Consider the following 19,280-nt stretch of genomic DNA (forward strand, 5'->3'; position numbering starts at 1 on the left):
GGGTCCGGTCTCCCTCCCGTCCCTCACTAGGGGGGGCGGGGGGGACCGGATCCTCCCCGGTATTCTGATGGTTGTAGGGGACCTCAGCGGGTACATCTGTTGGGCTTTCCGCTCTGCTCCACTCTTGTGTGACAATACAGCAGAGCGCAAAGCTATACAAAAAATAACGAAGGTTATCCTATAACCCTAGTTATTTGAGTATAGCGAGCGCTCTGCTCTGACTCACTGAGGACCCCACGTGTTTTCCGTTTCGGCGGTGAAAGACTGGGGAAGGAGCTGGTAGTATGGCCATGGCCCCGCTTATGTATGAGCGGATGTGGGCGTGGCCAGGCAGGTGGGAAGCGTGCATGTGGTTGAAAGTTTTCATGATAGCATATGATTAAAGGGACAGTTCCAATAGAGCAGAGCGCTCGCTATACTCAAATAACTAGGGTTATAGGATAACCTTTGTTCATTCAGCTAGACAGTGTGGTCTTACTTCCTCTGATTCTTCTGAAGAAGTTCTGCACAGCGGTTGAGGATGATCCAGCTCTGGTGTTCTATAGATTGATGCATAAAACACAGATACATATTCACTGGGAATGAAGGAAAATCATTAGTAGATTATTTATATTTATTTTCCTGTCATGTGTGACAGTAGGGCATGTTTAGGTTTTCAGAAAATCGGAAATGAGAAGAAAATAACTTGGTTACCGTGGTGTGACCTTGGTTGGATGATGATGTGTTTGCAGATTGGCGCCTTCCTCCGAGTGTTTGGAGAATCTACACGAAGAGACCAATCATTTACTTGAACTATTTATTGAACACTTTAATATAACCATAGAAAATGGTTGAAATAACTTTCTATAGGGACGCACCGAACATTTAGATTAGATTAACTTCACAACTGCAAACACATGGGCTGTCCAAAAACGTTTTAAAACGGACGTATATGGTTCTTCAGTGCAATGGTTCATATATCTGCCCAGTTTTGCTCATCGGACTGATACCAAGTTCAAGTTTACCAATACCAATACCAATATAGAAATCACAGCTGCGGTTATGGTCATCGATATATAGAGCAGCCCTAGTTGAAATACCTTTTTATCAAGAAGTGTTCCAAACACCAGGATGAAGAAACCCTGTTGAATTACAAAAAGCCACCAGTCATCATGTGAGAGATTGCGTGTCTTATATATTATAATGTTACACTCAAAATTGTATGCACTAATATACAGTATACAGTATATATATATATAACAGTAAGAAGCATTTTGTATGAAAGTATTCTGTACTTCTGTATGACAACTATTAAAGAAACTTGAAACTTGAAACTACCTGTAGTGAGTTGAAGAAGGCAAACAGTCCTTGGATTGCAACATTTGTTGGATCCACCATGGTTCCAATTCCAAGACCCCAGGTAACACCAAAGATAGGAGTCAGAACAGCCAGCGCTCTAACGATCACCATCGCAGCGTTCCTGTCCTCTGACCCCGCAACACCTTGTCTGTTCATAATTTTAAAAATCATAAAAATAAGGATGAATATATTAATGACCACGATGGTCAAGGCCGGTATTACGAAGGCCAGGAGTGCTTTTGCCTTGTACCAATCGAGCCAGCATATTTCACCATCCCTGATATAGGCGTTTCCGGGGGCAGTGGACGCCACAGTGACAACCGCGATAATAAAAGGAGCTCCGTAGCCCACCGCGAAAGCTATACCAGTCATGGCGGACCTCGACATCTGGGAGAAGACGCTCATGGTGTGGAGTAGCAACCCTCCTGTGACCAACATCCAGAAGAACATCGCCAGGTAGAAGAAGTGGATGAAGAACGTCGCTGCATTACAAGGACCAAACGGCGTCGGGTCTTGGTCCGATATGGCAGCTCCTACGAGGAACCAGATGTCTGCGATCAGCAGAGACATGGCGATGTTCACGATGGCAACGTACCGCAAGTAGGCCGTGCTGTTACTGGTCACAGCCTTCCAGACACACGCCTCGATGACGAGACAAGCAACTAAACTTCCCAGCGATAAGGCCACTCCGATGATTGTAATGTAAAATAAAATCGCTGCAACAATTGGATTGTTTGAGACAAACGGTGACATAAGCATGGAGAAGGTGGTGAGGTGGTTGCAGTTGCAGGTCACCGTGTTATCTATATCAGACACAAACGTGCACCCCTCATCATCCCATCTACCCAGATTATTGAAAAGACTGAAGTTCCAGAAGACACACTGTGGGCTCTCTGTCAGTGAACTGTTCAACTTGTCAAACTTCAAGGTTACATTGTTAATCAAAGCGTTCAAATTGACCAGCACGACAAAGGCATTGATAACGTTATCATAGACAGTTTCGTTGCTGGTGCCGCTGGAGCTGCTGACATCGAAGCTGCTGTTCCTGGCGGGAAGAATGTTATTGAGGGAGGAGAAGGTGATGGTAGTGATGAAGAGGTTGGTGATGTTGGTGTCAGGAATGTTGATGACAATGCTGGAGTTGATGTCTGCATTGAATGAGTTGTTGAGCGCGGTTCGGTTCAGTATGGTGCGCTCTGTTTGTATAGCAAACTCCCCATCAAGCACATTCGTAATCGCCTCCAGTGAATACAAAAACGTTGAGCTGATGTTGCGGGTTTCATTTGCATTCAAAGTTACCCAGGAGCCTCTCGCCTCATCGGAGATCAGGACATCAACCGTTTTCAGGATATTCTATGGATTACAGAGATTTTATTGTAAAGGTGGAACAACGTAATACATCTTTATATCAAGATTGCATGCAAAGCACATGTATTAATGAAGTGCCAACCATCTCCAGCATGATATGTTACAGTAGTGTATTGCAGTGTAGATCAATGAAGGCTTTTCAACTTACTTCCATGACAACTTCACTGACATTCGTGGTAACTTTTGCAATCCTGTCGAGGATCACAACAATTGAAGATATGGTTGTAGTGGAATCTGTGATGTTTTGTTGTAAATCTACTGATGCAGTGCTAAGATCTGCAACAAACTTGGGGACGTCCTCTTCTTCCAAAACCTAAAAGAATTAAACAGTTTGTAAGGGACATCGTACACTGCTAAAACAGATAATTCTGGACTGCGTTTTTGTCAATCAACCAATACATTGTTGGAAAATAGAATTTGAATCAGCTGGAGCTCAAAAACAGGCATCTGGCAACAAGTAAACAGAAATGTGAGTAAACAAAACTTTTACTTCAGTGTGTTCAAACCTCTAACTCTATTACATTAGCACTCAGAGTGATTCTTCTTTTTGTGGACGAAAGTTCAGAATGTTTCCTTTCAAAAGAGACCAAACTCATGCATGTGCTATAAGTATAAAGTATAATAAATCTCACATTACTTTGGGTATGCAATCGTCAGGCGTGTTATGCAAAACTAGCCCCTTGTTTGCCTGATGCAGTGGCGGTTAGCGTGGCTGGTTTTGGAACTCTAACTAATTGCATTTGAATGATATGGCATTTAGATCGTAATTTATGACCGTTTAATATTTTTTCCTTGAAAACTGGAATAGAAATTTGAGAAAGTAATTGCTGCTGATTTGAGAGAGGATTTTTTTTATTTATACTTATAGCACATGTATGAGTCTGGTCTCTTTTGAAGAGTGCTAATGAAATAGTATAGTAGAGGTTTGAACACACTGAAGTACAAGTTTTGCTTACTCACATTTCTCCCCTCCAGATGCCTGTTTTTGAGTTCCAGCTGAGAGGTAGGAGCTGGAAAACATAGCCTGAAGTCTTATCTAGTACAGGTCCAGAGTTGATAACAATCCCACAGCTTTGTGTGCTGTGATAACTGCATTTTTGTGATACTGTGATTCATTGTGTTGCACCGTAAATAGTGAGTTATTTTACAATGAACTATAATTAATTACGTGTCATACCGAACACGTCTTTGTTGGAACTCTAATTCGTCCGTCTGCAGTCTTCCTATTCTACCGCTTGGTGACATGTACGCATGGTCCGAGCTGTGTGTAGATATACGCACAATCTCAAGCACACGTGCAAATTAATAAATCCTACACTTTGCTTAGAAATGATCGTACGCACGGTTTACGCACATATCTGTGTGTACGCAGCATTGATAAATGAGGGCCCTGGTATTCTATAGTCTATAATAATATTTCAAATAGCATGAGTCCGGATAGCAGAATTCAGTACTGTATCTACAAAACCTTCTGTTTAATCATCTTCCCTTTTTTCGATTTTTGTACATGTGATCTCAAGAAGGCACTGAACGAGCTCAGTAGCAGTTTTTCATGTCTGGTCATTTTTAGCTTGGTGTTATTCACCGTCAAAGATGCAAATACAAATCATAATTCATATTCTCCTTTGTTTCATCACAATTTAAGCAAGCCTAGTAATAGACACACTATATCTGACACTGGGAATATATTCCCTGAGGTCCATAGATGTCTTTAGATACCAAGAACATGCAAATGAACCTTGTAGAAGCGGAGCAATCTTCCATTTACTCCGGCTAGTGACGTCACTGGCGCGCCGGCTGTTGTGGAGGGGGGGGGGGGGCAACCGCGAGGGGGGGGGGACGCTCTCTCGTTGTCGGAACACAGTGTGAGAAGAGCATTTATGCAGGTGAACACCAGGAAGGCTGCTGGCCCAGATGGCATAACAGGACGTATACTCAAGACCTGTGCCAACCAGCTGGCCCCTGTGTTCACCGCCATATTTAATCAATCACTGGCGGAGTCAGTGGTCCCTGCCTGCTTCAAGATGTCTACCATCATCCCTGTGCCGAAGAAACCCTCCCCAGCATGTCCAAATGACTACAGACCGGTGGCACTCACCTCTGTGGTCATGAAATGTTTCGAGAGGCTGGTCAAGGACCACATTTGTGCCTCCCTCCCCAGTGATATGGACCCTATGCAATTTGCATACAGGACAAACAGGTCCACCGACGACGCGGTCTCCCAGGTACTGCACAGCACCCTCTCGCACCTTGACCGTCAGAAGGGGGGCTATGTGAGACTGTTGTTCATTGACTACAGCTCAGCGTTCAACACCATAGTCCCCACCAGACTGGTGGACAAGCTGATCGAGCTAGGTCTGAGCTCCGCCCTGAGCGCCTGGGTACTGGACTTTCTGAGCGAAAGACCCCAGGCGGTCAGGGTGGGGGGTCAGACCTCCAACACCATCACCCTGAGCATCGGGTCCCCCCAGGGCTGTGTTCTGAGCCCCCTGCTGTACTCACTCTACACACACGACTGTGTGGCCAAGTTCAGCTCCAACTCCATAGTGAAGTTCGCAGATGACACGGTGGTGGTGGGGCTGATCTCGGACAACGACGAGAAGGCCTACCGGGAGGAGGTTGAGGTACTGGAACGCTGGTGCCAGGACAACAGCCTGCTCCTGAACATTGGTAAAACCAAGGAGCTGATCGTGGATTATAGGAGAGGACAGCAGGAGACGCACACACCACTGATGATTAACGGGGCTACCGTGGACAGGGTGAGCAGCTTCAAGTACCTGGGGGTCCACATCTCAGAGGACCTGACATGGTCAACACACATAGACACAGTAGTAAAGAAGGCGAAACAGCGTCTCTACCACCTGAGACAGTTAAGGAAGTTCAGAGTATCGGGAAAGATACTCCAGTCCTTCTACTCAGGAGCTGTAGAGAGCATCCTGACCGGAAACATCACTGCCTGGTATGGAAACAGCACGGCACAGGACAAGAAGGCCCTACAGAGAGTGGTGCGCTCAGCCGAGCGTACCACGGGTATTGCACTACCCCCCCTGCAGGTTCTATACAACAAGAGGTGCAAATCCAGAGCCTGCAGGATAATGAAAGACCCTCACCACCCCAATAACAGCCTGTTTCAGCTGCTGAGGTCAGGCAGACGCCTGCGAACCCCAGCTACTAGGACAGAGCGGCTTAGGCTCAGCTTCTTCCCCCAGGCCATCAGAGCCATGAACAATGAACATTGAGTGCTCAGAACATTGAACTGTCCACACACAAGCACACATGAACACACACACGACACGCACACTGTGCACGCTCACACACGAGCAGCCACTTAACACTTTAACATGAGCGGGCACACACTCATGTCGCACACACGCACACTTATGGCCAAAGGAAAGGACACTTTAAATTAGAATAACAGGAACAGTGTATTGCACTACCAAAGCTAACTAGCATGTCCCACATGCTCTGTAAATAACTATGTACAGATACCGAGATGTCACTCCATGTTACCTGCTACCTGTTACTGCACAATGTTGTTTCCTTCTTATGATTCTATTATATGTACCACTGTATTGCACATCGTTGCGGGCAAGACCACCCGCATTTCATTGTATACCTGTATGCCGTGACAATTAAAACTCTTGACTTGACTTGACTTGTATGTATTTTAGGCAGATTTTCAGAAAATAGGGCTCGGGCTTAACTCAATCTGCGCCATCCACGTATACAGTGTTGCGTTCTTCATATCAACACTGGTGGCACGCATGCTAATGACGCCACATGCAAGCGTGCTCATAGGCGCGTGTGCGCGATCCCGCGCATGCGCATAAATGTTCCCTCGCTTAAGCACAGACTAAAGACAATGCCTAATTGCCTCTACGAATGGAATGTAACACATTTCATTCACAAGTTCTGTATGAATGTATCTGAGAACGTGTTTAACACACCTGACGACCGGGGCTATTGATATGCAAAGTAGGCCAGGTGGGTACTTAGCGAGTGCAGCGCATTCATGTGTGCACGCGCGTGCCGTGCACATCCGTGCGTGTGTGTGCACTCGCTTCTGCTCACAAAACGTTGGCTGCACTGCGTGCAACCCCGTCCCATGAGGAACGCATCACTGCACGTATATATACGTGTTTGCTCGACAACCGTTGAACGGCAACCACGTATATACACGTTATTTGGTCCGTTGTCCTTTTTTTCGATTTTAATATTCTATTCAGTGTCACAGACCTCTATGTTGCTGTTAAAAGGCATACTGGGACCCCGAGGGTGCAGTACCGGCCATATCCTGCTAGGTGGCAGTATAGAGAGTGCAGTAAACCCTGTTCCAGACTGTGCGTTACATCTAAACCCCTCCGGGCGGAGAATTTTCGTCCAGGTAAGTCTAGCAGTTCACCCGATCACATTGAAACGTGTCTAGGACACTCGATGCATGTGCCGGATTATGTCAGGGACCAGATGGACATCAATACTGGAAATCGCGATCAGACAATTGGAATATTTTTTTTGGAAATACCCTGATCAAAAGTATGGACTATCTGACGTCAATTCCACCTTGATCTTACAATGATTTCATATCGATCCAGCTGATCAGCGTGTGTGGTGTTCAAAACGAATGCCGTTACTGGCGATCAAAGCATAAAAAAATTACCCCCCCCCCTTTCATGCATTCATGATGAAACATAATACCTATTATATACATTTGAGTTGGAAATAGTAGCGTGTCCAGGGATGAAACGCCAATGCTTTTAGCAGAATTCACGTAGCGCCCTATAACTCAGCTTTTCAGGAATTAGCCCGGTTCACTCTGAAATTATACAATATTCACCACGGATAACGCGCAAACGTATACATGAAAAAACCATAATTTTTTGCATGTTCGACGGAAGATACTGACTGTCAAATGACCATAGTATTGTCTCCATAGCTATAATATAGAATATAGATATAGCTCTACAAACAAGGTGACACACCGCTATCTTTAAAGCATGGCCCAGTCAGAACGGGATAAGGTTAATGAACGGAATGAGTTAAGAGGTTAAGAGGTTAAAAAAGAAATAAATTATATTCTTAGACAATGCTCTGAGTTTTTAATACACAGGACAAGACAAAATGACTACTTCCATGGTTCTAGACCCAGCTATTTACTCGCAATGAGAATCCGTGCGAGCGATACATTTTCGGATATTCCCTCAATCAGAACACAACTAGGAGTAGTAACAACTAGGGATGCTCGATATTGGCTTTTTTACCGATACCGATATTCCGATATTGTCCAACTCCAATTTCCGATACCGATACCGATAACGATATCAACCGATACCGATATATGCAGGGTTTCCCCCCCAAAAAACGGAATAATTTCAGGTAACTAATAATTTCACTGGATGCATTCAAAAGGCTTTCTAAATGTAAGCATTATCTGTGCAAAATATGATAATTAAAAAAGTAAAAATGAACATTTTAAACCAACATGCATACTTTTGACAATAAATAAAATAAGAATTGGTTCTTACTTGCTTGCCTGGGTAAATAAAGGTTAAATAAATGTTAAAAAAAAAAAAAAAAAAAAAAAATTGTTATTGTTTTTTTTTTTTTTTTTACCGATACCGATATTTTCCGATATCACATTTTACTGCCGATATCGGCCGATAATATCGGTCGGCCGATAATATCGGACATCCCTAGTAACAACGGATTCAAAAAAGATGAATGAGTTTCAAGTTTCTTTAATAGTTGTCATACAGAAGTACAGAATACTTTCATACAAAATACTTCTTACTGTTACGCTCCAGAGACTGTGCTAGACAAGATAGTATCAAATAACATAGTATAGCATGTAATTTAGAAGAAGAAAATGAGGTCACAGTGTTCGGTATAGACATATGTACAATGTTCTGAGTTACCATATAATATACAATACTATGCAGTGTACTAATGTACAGTACTATATAGTGCAAAGCAGAAATGGGATGAGGTACAATTTAGGTACAATTTACAGTAAGGTGTACGAGTTGTAGTGCAATCCTTCATCAATAAATATAAAGTGTGGGGAGTGGGTGCTACAGTGTGTTTGTTTAAAGTGGGTGTGTGCTATAAAGTGTGTGGAGTGGGTGCTACAGTGTGTTTGTTTAAAGTGAGTGTGTGCGTGTGGATGTGTGTGCTATGTGCGTTTGGTGGTTGTTGTTGTTCGTTTAGCAGCCTGATGGCCTGGGGATAGAAGCTTCTTCTGTGTCTTTCTGTGCTCGCCTTGAGACTCCGGTATCGCTTGCCTGACCGCAGCAGTTCAAAGAGGCAGTTGTTCGGGTGACTGGAGTCTTTAATGATTCTCTTAGCCTTGCCCTTGCAACGCTTGTTGTAAATGTTCTGGAGGGTGGGGAGCCCCCCTCCAATTGTGCGTTCGGCTGAACGTGTCACTCTTTGTAGTCTGCTTCGGTCTTGTGCAGTGCTATTCCCAAACCAGGAGGTGATGCCCCCCTTCTGAAGTCCACAATCATCTCCTTTGTTTTGCTGACGTTCAGGGAGAGGCTGTTTTCCTGGCACCATCCCGCCAGGACCTTGACCTCTTCCAGGTAGGCCCTCTCGTCGTTGGCAGAGATCAGGCCCACCACCACTGTGTCGTCAGCAAATTTGATGATTGTATTGCTACTCCGCTGAGCCACACAGTCGTGTGTGTACAGGGAGTAGAGGAGGGGACTCAGAACACAGCCCTGGGGGGCCCCTATGTTGAGGGTGATGGATGAGGAGGTGCAGTTGCCTGCTCTCACCACCTGGGGTCTGCCAGTCAGGAAGTCCAAGACCCACTGGCAGAGGTCATAGTTCAAGCCCAGGTCCCTGAGCTTGGCTATGAGTATGGAGGGGACTATGGTATTGAATGCCGAGCTGTAGTCGATGAATAGCATTCTCACATAGTTCCCCTGCCTCTTGTCCAGGTGTGATGCTGCTGTGTGCAGCACATGGGCTATGGCGTCCTCCGTGGACCTGTCGGGGCGGTATGCAAATTGCAGGGGGTCCATGTTGATGGGGAGGGAGGAGCAGATGTAGCCCTTTACTAGCTTCTCAAAGCACTTCATGGCTATGGAGGTGAGAGCTACAGGGCGGTAGTCGTTGAGGCAAGCAGGCTTGGATTTTTTGGGTACAGGGATAATAGTGGACTTCTTCAGGCAGGTGGGGATGACAGCCTGTTCTAAGGACAGGTTAAATATGTCAGTGAATACTGGGGCCAGTTGGTCGGCACAGACTTTTAGGACGCGGCCGGGGATGCCGTCCGGACCTGCTGCCTTCCTGATATTCACTTTTTTAAAGGTCCGCCTCACCTCATGCTCTACTCACATGTATATAGTTCAGAGGAAAATTTGTATCAATCTAAATTTAAAACGTCTGCCAGCGGGCTTAAACTACCGAGGTTATCCGAGGAGGAGACCCGGTGGAATTGGGGGAGCTCTTATCGAACTTAAAGAAGCAATCACTGAGATGCAGAGGGGCAAAGCACCCGGCTGGGATGGAATCCCACCCGAATTATACTTAGCATTTTGGGACCCATTGGGCCCATTGTTACATGAGATGATTGAACACTCCATTGAACAAGGTTTTTTTTTCGAGGGATGTAAACATGGTTCTTATATCTCTACTACTCAAAAAGGACCCGAACGACTGTGGTAGCTATAGGCCCCTAAGAATGGTGCCGACCTTAAAATATTTGCCAAAGTCTTGGCCCGCTGTCTACAAAAGTATATGACGATGCTAGTACACTATGATCAAACCGGTTTTATTCTGTGACGCTTATCAGCGGAAAACCTTAATAAAAGATTATTGCGGGCGGCTAAGTGGCGCAGTGGGCAAGGCACTCGCCACTAACGCAGGAGATGCTGGGTTCGAGCCCAGCTCTCGGCATTGCTACCAGCTTGGCTGGTCGTTCATACTAACACAATTGGCAGTGTTAGGGGTGGGAAAGCTGGTGGGTGGGGATTGGACATTGTGGACAGCGACTCCTACAGGTCGGTTGGTGAGCCTGTACAGCAGAATCAGGAAGTTACGGGGGCAGCGTGAGCCTCCCACACATTACTCCTCGCCACTGAGAGATTGCGCTGTACAGGTGAAAAGATGCGACAGCTGCCTCCTCGTGCAGCCGACCAGTGGGAGGCATAGTCTAGCAACGTTCGAGACAGGGGAGGGAGGAATTGAAGGGAGAATTGGCGAGGCGAAAATTGGGATGGGAGAAAAATGGAAAAATAAGGAGAAAAAGTGGATACAAAATATATATATATTATTGCATGTAATTGACAGTAAGAACAATATAACTTCGGCCACAGTTCTGTCTTTGGATGCCACGAAGGCCTTCAATAGACTAGAATGGTCATATCTATGGACGGTACTGGAGGCTATGGGACTTGGAAAGAAATGTATACATATGATTAAAGTACTTTACGCTTCCCCATCAGCAATGATAATGACTGGCAAAATATGCTCACCTCTCTTTCCGGTCTCTAGGTCTTCTAGGCAGGGTTGTCCTTTGAGTCCCGGACTTTTCGCGCTTTCCCTCGAACCATTAGCCCAATTTATAAGACAAACAGAAAAAATCGCCCCTATAATAATCAAAGATACCCCACACAAGGCGGTCAGGTGGCGTAGCGGAGATTGTGCTTGTCACCAATGCAAGAGGCTGAGGTCTTGACTCCCGGAGAGTCAGCATTGCCTTGGCTCGGGCTAATCGCTATACTAACTCGTTTGGCTGAGTTAGGGGGAGGGGAGCCGTGGGTGTGTCCTGGGCGTTGTGGACAGCGACCCCTACAGTTCGGTCGGGGCACCTGCTCAGCGAGGGTAGGATCTACGACGAGCTAGTCAAGTTGAGAAGCTCGTTCAGCCACAGACTCATTCCCCCCCGACACTCAACTAACCGCCTCGGACAGTCCTTCATACCAGCGGCCATCAGGGTCCACAACAGTGGGCAGCGACTAGCAGCCTCCAGGCTCCACAACAGGGGGCAGCGACAGCGACTGCTACCAGACATTGACCTGGGACTCATAGGAACCCAAGGAGGACAACCTACACTACCTTAGGCTTACTGCACCTTATGTGGATACTGTGATACTGTGATACTGTGAATAATGTATATTTCAGTGGATACCGTGATACTGTGAATAATGTATACTCAGTAGATAGTAAATTATAACACTACCTTATGCATACTGCACCTTATGTGACACTGTGAATAATGTGAATATTTCTTCAGCTAGTCAGATAGTAATTATATTGACCATATTGATCAATTGTTTACACTGCCTGTGTTGTTTTTTACTACCTGTACACTGTGTTGTTTTACTACCTGTACCCCCGCCTCCCCCCCATGCTGCTATGATGCCTGAATTTACCCAAGGGGATCAATAAAGGAATATCTTATCTTATCTTATCTTATCTTATCTGGAGAGAGATAGTGCAACCTTCCACACGTTACACTCTCCCAGTGAGAATCTGAGCTGCCAGGCTGGCTGCCGGCTGGCTGCACATGTGTCGGAGGAAAGCATGTGACAGTCTCCGGCCTCTCGGACCAACAGTAGGGGGGAGTGCGCGACAACCAGGAAGGGGGTTGGGAATTGGCATAACGACTAACAGTGGGATGGGAGAAAAATCGGAAAAAGAAGGAGGGGGGAAAAAGATAATAAAAAAAATAAATAAAAAAAAGATACCCCACACAAAATTGCTCTTTATGCGGACGACTTACACATTTTTAAGCAGGACACCTCCTAATCGGCCACATATTACTCAGGATTATTTTAATTTGTATATATTTTTTGCCCTTTTTTGAGGGCACTCCATCCAACCGCCCTCTTCGGGGGACAACTTTATAATATTGTATATGTTTTAACTATTTACACTGCAAAGTCAAATAAAAAGTGTACACAGGGGTGCCGCGGAGAGCTGCCAGGGGTGCCGCTGCCGCGAGATGCCTGGGAATGTTTCTTTAAAAATATAGAATGACAACTATTTAACTAAACAAATAGTCTATCTAGTGCTTCATGTGTATACAATAATTGCCTAATCTAATAACATGAACTAAAAAAGAAATCGTCCGCGGCAGGCGTCATTACTTTTACCAACAGATTTTCCAACGCATTTCCAAAGCAGTCGCATTCGTGTGACGTCACATCACGGGTCCTATGTCCGTTATCAAGGAAATGCAAAGCGGCTACCTTTGGTAATCACGCGGCAATCGTCGTTGTGATAATAATCACTAAATGCATTCAGTGCTGGATCTAATCAAATGGATTTATCGAGACACGTTATGGAAAGTTCAAGACCGGACCACACAGCTTCTGAAAAGTGCTAATTACACGCTTCCGACAGCGATGGTCTACTCACAGAACAAGTGAGTGTATCAGCCGCTGTGTTATGATTATTATGATACAAAATGTGAATGAATGAATGAATGAAAACTGTATTTAACAGATAAACAGTAAAAGGCACTCTGCAGATTACATTTATATATAGCTGTTTTATACGTCAACATTGTATTGCTGACCATCAGGGGTGTAAAGTACTTGAGTAATTGTACTTCGTTACAATACTTAAGTACTGTTTTGGGGGATTTGTACTTTACTCGAGTATTATTAGGTTTGTATACTTTGTACTTTTACTCCATTACATTTCAGAGAAAAAAAACATACTTTTTACTCCTTACATTTAAAATGCAGACCTACAAAGTACAAAGTACAAATCTCACAAGTCCAACCATTTGAATTAGTATATTGTAATTGTTTCTCTGGCCGAACTAACGTTAACGTTATTAATCCTGCGACCGCAGGTAAACAGCCAATCAAATCCCCATCAATGGAACATGAACCCGCCCATACCCATGCTGATTGGTCCTTGTGCAACACTAGAAAGCAGGGATCTTTGATTAAACACCTGCTATCAGAAGAATAGACAGTCAGATCCACATTATGCTGTGGTTAATATTGTGATATTATTCAGGGTACTCCAGTATTCTGTCTTTAATATTGTGATATTATTCAGGGTACTCCAGTATGCTGTCTTTAATATTGTGATATTATTCAGGATACTCGTATTCTGTCTTTAATATTGTGATATTATTCAGGGTACTCCAGTATTCTGTCTTTAATATTGTGATATTATTCAGGGTACTCCAGTATTCTGTCTTTAATATTGTGATATTATTCAGGGTACTCCAGTATGCTGTGGTTAATATTGTGATATTATTCAGGGTACTCCAGTATGCTGTCTTTAATATTGTGATATTATTCAGGGTACTCCAGTATGCTGTGGTTAATATTGTGATATTATTCAGGGTACTCCAGTATTCTGCCTTTAATATTGTGATATTATTCAGGATAATCCAGTATGCTGTGGTTAATATTGTGATATTATTCAGGATACACCATTCTGTTTTTAATATTGTGATATTATTCATGCTGTGATGTGAATGCAGTCCATGTTAGTTTACCTTCAATGGAGAAGTAAGTGTCCTCTGTTCTTTCATTTCAGCATTGTCTATCGCAGAACACATTCCATTGTGGGCAGAGTGTATGCTTGGTTTCATTCCAGCCTAAATACCAGCTGATGATTTCACTAATTGGCTCACCTCTTCAACTAACTCACCTGGTACAATGTATAGTTAAAATATAAACGTGGCCCACGATGGAATGAGTTTGAGACCCCTGGTCTATCCATTAACAACAAATTTACTTTTACTTTTTAGTACTTAAGTACATTTAAAAGTAGGACTTTTTTTACTTTTACTCAAGTGTGTTTTTAGCCAGATACTTTGACTTTTACTTGAGTCAGATTTTGAGACGGTACCCATACTTTCACTTAAGTATAATTTCTGGGTACTTTTTACACCCCTGCTGACCATCAACAAAGAATGACAGGATGTGATGTCATAATCAATCGTCACCTCGCTAGAATAATATTTCCAACGTGAACCGCAAAGCTGAATTTTCACACAAAATGGACAAGTTCATATTTGTGTGAAGCTGGATTTTCATCCATGACAGCTCTGAAAACCAAATATAGGGCCAAGTTGAGCCTTGAGGATGACATGCGTGTTATCTTGTCATCGATCTCCCCACGTATTGACCGTATCATTAGCCAGCAGCAGCAGCAGCAGACCTCGCACTGAGCTAGAAATGTCCAGAGACAACAGATAGCACTTTATTGATATTTTTCTGTATTTAAAAAAATAAATACATGATTTTCTGTTTGAGAAATGGTCACACTTTTTTTTTTTTTGGAAAACAGTGCAGCTGCAACAGATAGCACTTTATTGATATTTTTCTGTATTTTAAAAAGAAGTACATGATTTTCTGTTTGAGAAATGGTCACACTATGTTATTTGTATAGAAAACAGTGCAGCTGCAACAGATAGCACTTTATTGATATTTTTCTGTATTAAAAAAAATAAATACATGATTTTCTGTTTGAGAAATGGTCACACTATTTTATTTTTATGGAATACAGTGCAGCTGCAACAGATGGCACTTTATTGATATTTTTCTGTATTTAAAAAAAATAAATATATGATTTTCTGTTTGAGAAATGGTCACATTATGTTATTTTTATGGAAACCAGTGCAGCTGCAACAGATAGCACGTTAGTGATCCTTTTTCTGTATTTAAAAATAAAATACATGATTTTCTGTTTGAGAAATGGTCACACTATTGCTATATTTATTTATACATTTAGACCTGAAATGCCTGCTAATAATGCATTATATAGCCTGCATATACACACAAATATGTTTCCCGGTTTCAATGGGTTAAATAAACGTTATTTTGAAAGCAAGCACTTTTGTCATTATTGTAGCAAAAAAAACAGGACCGGAAAAGTCTTTATCGTATGTAGGGGTGCCCTGGAATATTTTATTGGACACAGGGGTGCCTTGGCAGCAGAAAGGTTGAGAACCCCTGGGCTAGTGGATAGTATTTTTATTTTAATTTTTCTTATTTTGGAGATCGATGTCATACTGTGACACTGAAATGAAAAAATATTTCATCAACTAAGATATTTTGTCAACAAAAGGCTTACCTGTATGCCTGATATGTGGTGGGAAATTTGCGAACAACGAAAAATGTACTTTTTATTTTATAGATTTTCCACAAATAAGGGAAGGACTCTAATAGAGCTGCATAGTTAAGGGTTTTATTTCAAAGTCGGTCTACAGACATCAGTGTTTTGTCTCCTCTTCTGTGTTTTATTTAAAAATAGGTCTACACAGACAGTATTTTTTCTCCTCTTCATAAGAGTTTGAGGTTTCCCTCTGTTATAACAGGTAAAAACAGCAATAAAAAGTCAAAATGTTTATTTTTGTTGCTTTATAATCCCATTAATGCAACAAACTGTGTGCTATAAGTATAAAGTATAATACATCGCAAATTACTTTGGGTATGCAATTGTCAGGCATTTTATGCTAAATGTGGGGTATGCTTGGGGATATATAAAATGTTATACACTGTGTTATCTTCATTTTAAGGGTAAATAGGTTGTGCGGCTCCCTGAGCATTTTATTTTGTGGGACGGGGGAACAGTGGCTCTTTTGATAGTAAAGGTTGCTGACCCCTGGGCTAGTGGATAGGCTATCAGCGCTATCAACAAAGTCAGTGCGTGACGTCATAAAACCGTGATTTTTTTATGACTATTTTGTAATGTACGTTTGGAAAGATTACACCAGGGGGCAGGCAAGGGGCTTTTTTTCTGATGTTTTTTTTTTTTTACAGAAAAATTATCGCCCTTCGTGCTTATATCACTACTGACACAGTAGACACAGACACTTATATCACTACTGACACAGTAGACACAGACACTGTCCAACATTGAACTAGGGGCCTCAGCGGCCGAGAAAGTTAAGGCCATGATCTAGCGGCAAAGCGGGATCTGGGTGTTGGTCCTGAGGGGTCCTGGGGTGGGAGTGGGGGAAGGAATGGTCTTTTTTTGTTTGTCAAATGTCTTTGAATGTAGTTTTATGTTTATATTCTGTTTATATATTATTTTTATTATTTGAATTATTCTATTTATTGTCATTATTGTTATTATTATTGTTGTTGTTGTTGTTGTTGTTGTTGTTGTTGTTGTTGTTGTTGTTGTATTGTGAAGTCTTGTTTATTATTATTATTACTGTATTGTGTTTTGTCTTGTTTTCTGTAAAAAATTTAAATGTGATAAAGAAAGTAGTATTTAACTCATTCGGCGCCAGCTATTCGTCGCGGCCCGCTGTAGCTAGGCCGCACTTTAAACGATAGGAGTGAGTCACCTTTGTTTGTAGAGCTATAACTATATTCTATATTATAGCTATGGATACAATACTATGGCCCATTTGACATCACCTATCTATCGTTCAATATGTGAAAAATAATTCATTTTCCTGCGTTATAAGTATGGTTTTAGAGCGGTCTAGGGTAATTCATGAAATGCTGAGTTATAGCCTTATACGTCAATTCCACTATAGACGTTGCCGTTTCTTGCCTGTACACGCTATTATTCCGAAAAAAAATCTATATCATAGGTATTATGTTCCATCATGAATGCATGAAAGGGGGGGGGGGTCGTTTCTGATTATTTGATTGTCAGTAACGGCATTCGTATTGAACACTAAAAACGGTTATCAGCCCCGGAGACGTTTGGCCATTACACAGGCCAAGATACAAGGTTACAAAGGGTGCTCGATACGGCGTCTAGCGGGATGCGGCCGGTATTGCACTTTGGCGACCTCAGACTCATTCCCTATGAGGTCCGTGGATGAATAATGAATAGAAATATCGAATAAAGAAATAAACAACCAAAACCCGAGAAATCTCGGGTCTGGCGCATGGCGAGTTAACCCGGGTCTGGTGCCGAATGTGTTAATAGAGAGGCTTTCCTCTACCTGGGATTGAGTCAGAAGATCGTTGATTTCTTTTACGATGCAGGTGTCTTCCAGGAGCCTCCAAGTTCCATCCGCCTCACAGACCGCTGTCCTGCTCCCCTCCTGGTCACGATCACATCCTGGCTTTGACACGTCACCTTCTCGTCCACTGCCATATTGAGTATTGTTGCAGACGGACTCTTAATAAGAGAGGGTAGTTTCAAACATGATGAATTCATTAATAAATTAATACAAGTATTTCTCTCTATGCTTTTTTGTGACCTTTATAAAACCAGGAAAAGTCTCAATGAAATAAAAAATCTCTTTTAGGAGAGTGGACAAAGACGTCTTTGTCACATAACATGTTGAGTTCTTACTTGCTGTGAATATGGTCACTGTTGTATGCATCTCATATTCTGGGGGAGTTTTCACCCTACATGTAAATGTTACATCTTCTTCCGGTTGACCACAGCTCACCAGCGTGAAGTTATACATAATGCAGTTAGAGACCACATCTGTGAACACTAACAACATAAACACAAATAAATAAACAAGTTGCCCAAATTGTGCAGAGACTGAAATTATGTCTCGATTCTTACCTGGAGTTAAGACAGCGCCCCTCCTCCACCACTGGGCCTTGTAGCGGCGCTGAACACAACACTTCAGTGGTTGTATTTTTCCCACCTCACATGGGATGTTGAATTTACTCTTTGCTTGTACAAGAGGAGCTGCTTTAATGAATCCTCGTAGCAGGTCTTGTTTTTGCACAAAGTGCACCGCGTTACCCTTCAGAGTACATTCATAACGCCCTGGGATCAAATGAAGCAAACGTGAGTGAAGCGCAAAAACAAAGTGCTAATGCTATGTGACCACAGATTGTGATTCCTAAATATATGAGTTAGCGCAGAGCTTCAAAGCTGAGGCCCACCAAACCTATATGTTATGTTTGCTGAATAGTGAACCAGATAGTGTTTGGCATTATGTGGCATTATATACCCTTAGGGGGGGTATGGAAAATGTTCTCGTCATATACGGTTGGCTATGTAACTGATTGCGTAGTCATTGGTAGTTTGTTGTGAGATACTGATCATGGGGGAAATCCAAACTTTCCAGGTGGAGTTGAACAACTTTTGTGGATGTATTTGTAATAAAACGTTCTCTATTATGTCCTAGTTGCACTGATTCCAAAGTGAACTGGCTGTACTCACCACTATCAGCAGGGATGATGTTGGTAATTGACAGATTTGAGCCATCACTAGAAATCTGAAACCTTGTATTATTTCGGATTTCCCTCCCGTTGACTTTCCACTGTGAACCAATCATTTCACCGATCTGTAGGTTTTCAGGAAGAGGCCCACATGGCAGAGTTACGGTTCTACCGGAGTAAATGTCATCTGGAATTCTGATCGGAGTTTTACCTGTTTTCAAAGCATGAACAAGATCAGTACAGTGTTTTTATCCATCCAAACTGTGAATAATGTAGGTCAGATACAGTGCTTTTATCCATCCAAACTGTGAATAATGTAGGTCAGATACAGTGTTTTTATCCATCCAAACTGAGAATAATGTAGGTCAGATACAGTGTTTTGTGGACTTACTGTTGTAAAGCGAATTGACTGAACCAATGACAGTGGCCACAGGCTCCATCGCCGATGGGAGTCCATTATTTGCTTCAGCCATTTCCTCAGAATCAAAGGAGCGTGACCGTATT

General features: G+C 42.8%; 1 protein-coding gene across 1 annotated transcript; it reads right to left on the reverse strand.

The window, feature by feature from the left end:
• Positions 1–474: 474 nt before the first annotated feature.
• LOC311229491 (adhesion G-protein coupled receptor F1-like) lies at positions 475–2,860 on the reverse strand (the record flags this gene model as incomplete). The annotated part of the gene is made up of 5 exons (XM_084315572.1): positions 475–539; positions 705–762; positions 1,080–1,121; positions 1,318–2,691; positions 2,855–2,860. 5 exons carry the CDS (start codon positions 2,858–2,860, stop codon positions 475–477), a joined length of 1,545 nt encoding a protein of 514 aa, XP_084171698.1.
• Between the last annotated feature and the right edge of the window lie 16,420 nt (positions 2,861–19,280).

Source organism: Notolepis coatsorum (assembly GCF_963971535.1).
Source record: "Notolepis coatsorum genome assembly, chromosome: 6".
Lineage (NCBI taxonomy): Eukaryota > Metazoa > Chordata > Actinopteri > Aulopiformes > Paralepididae > Notolepis > Notolepis coatsorum.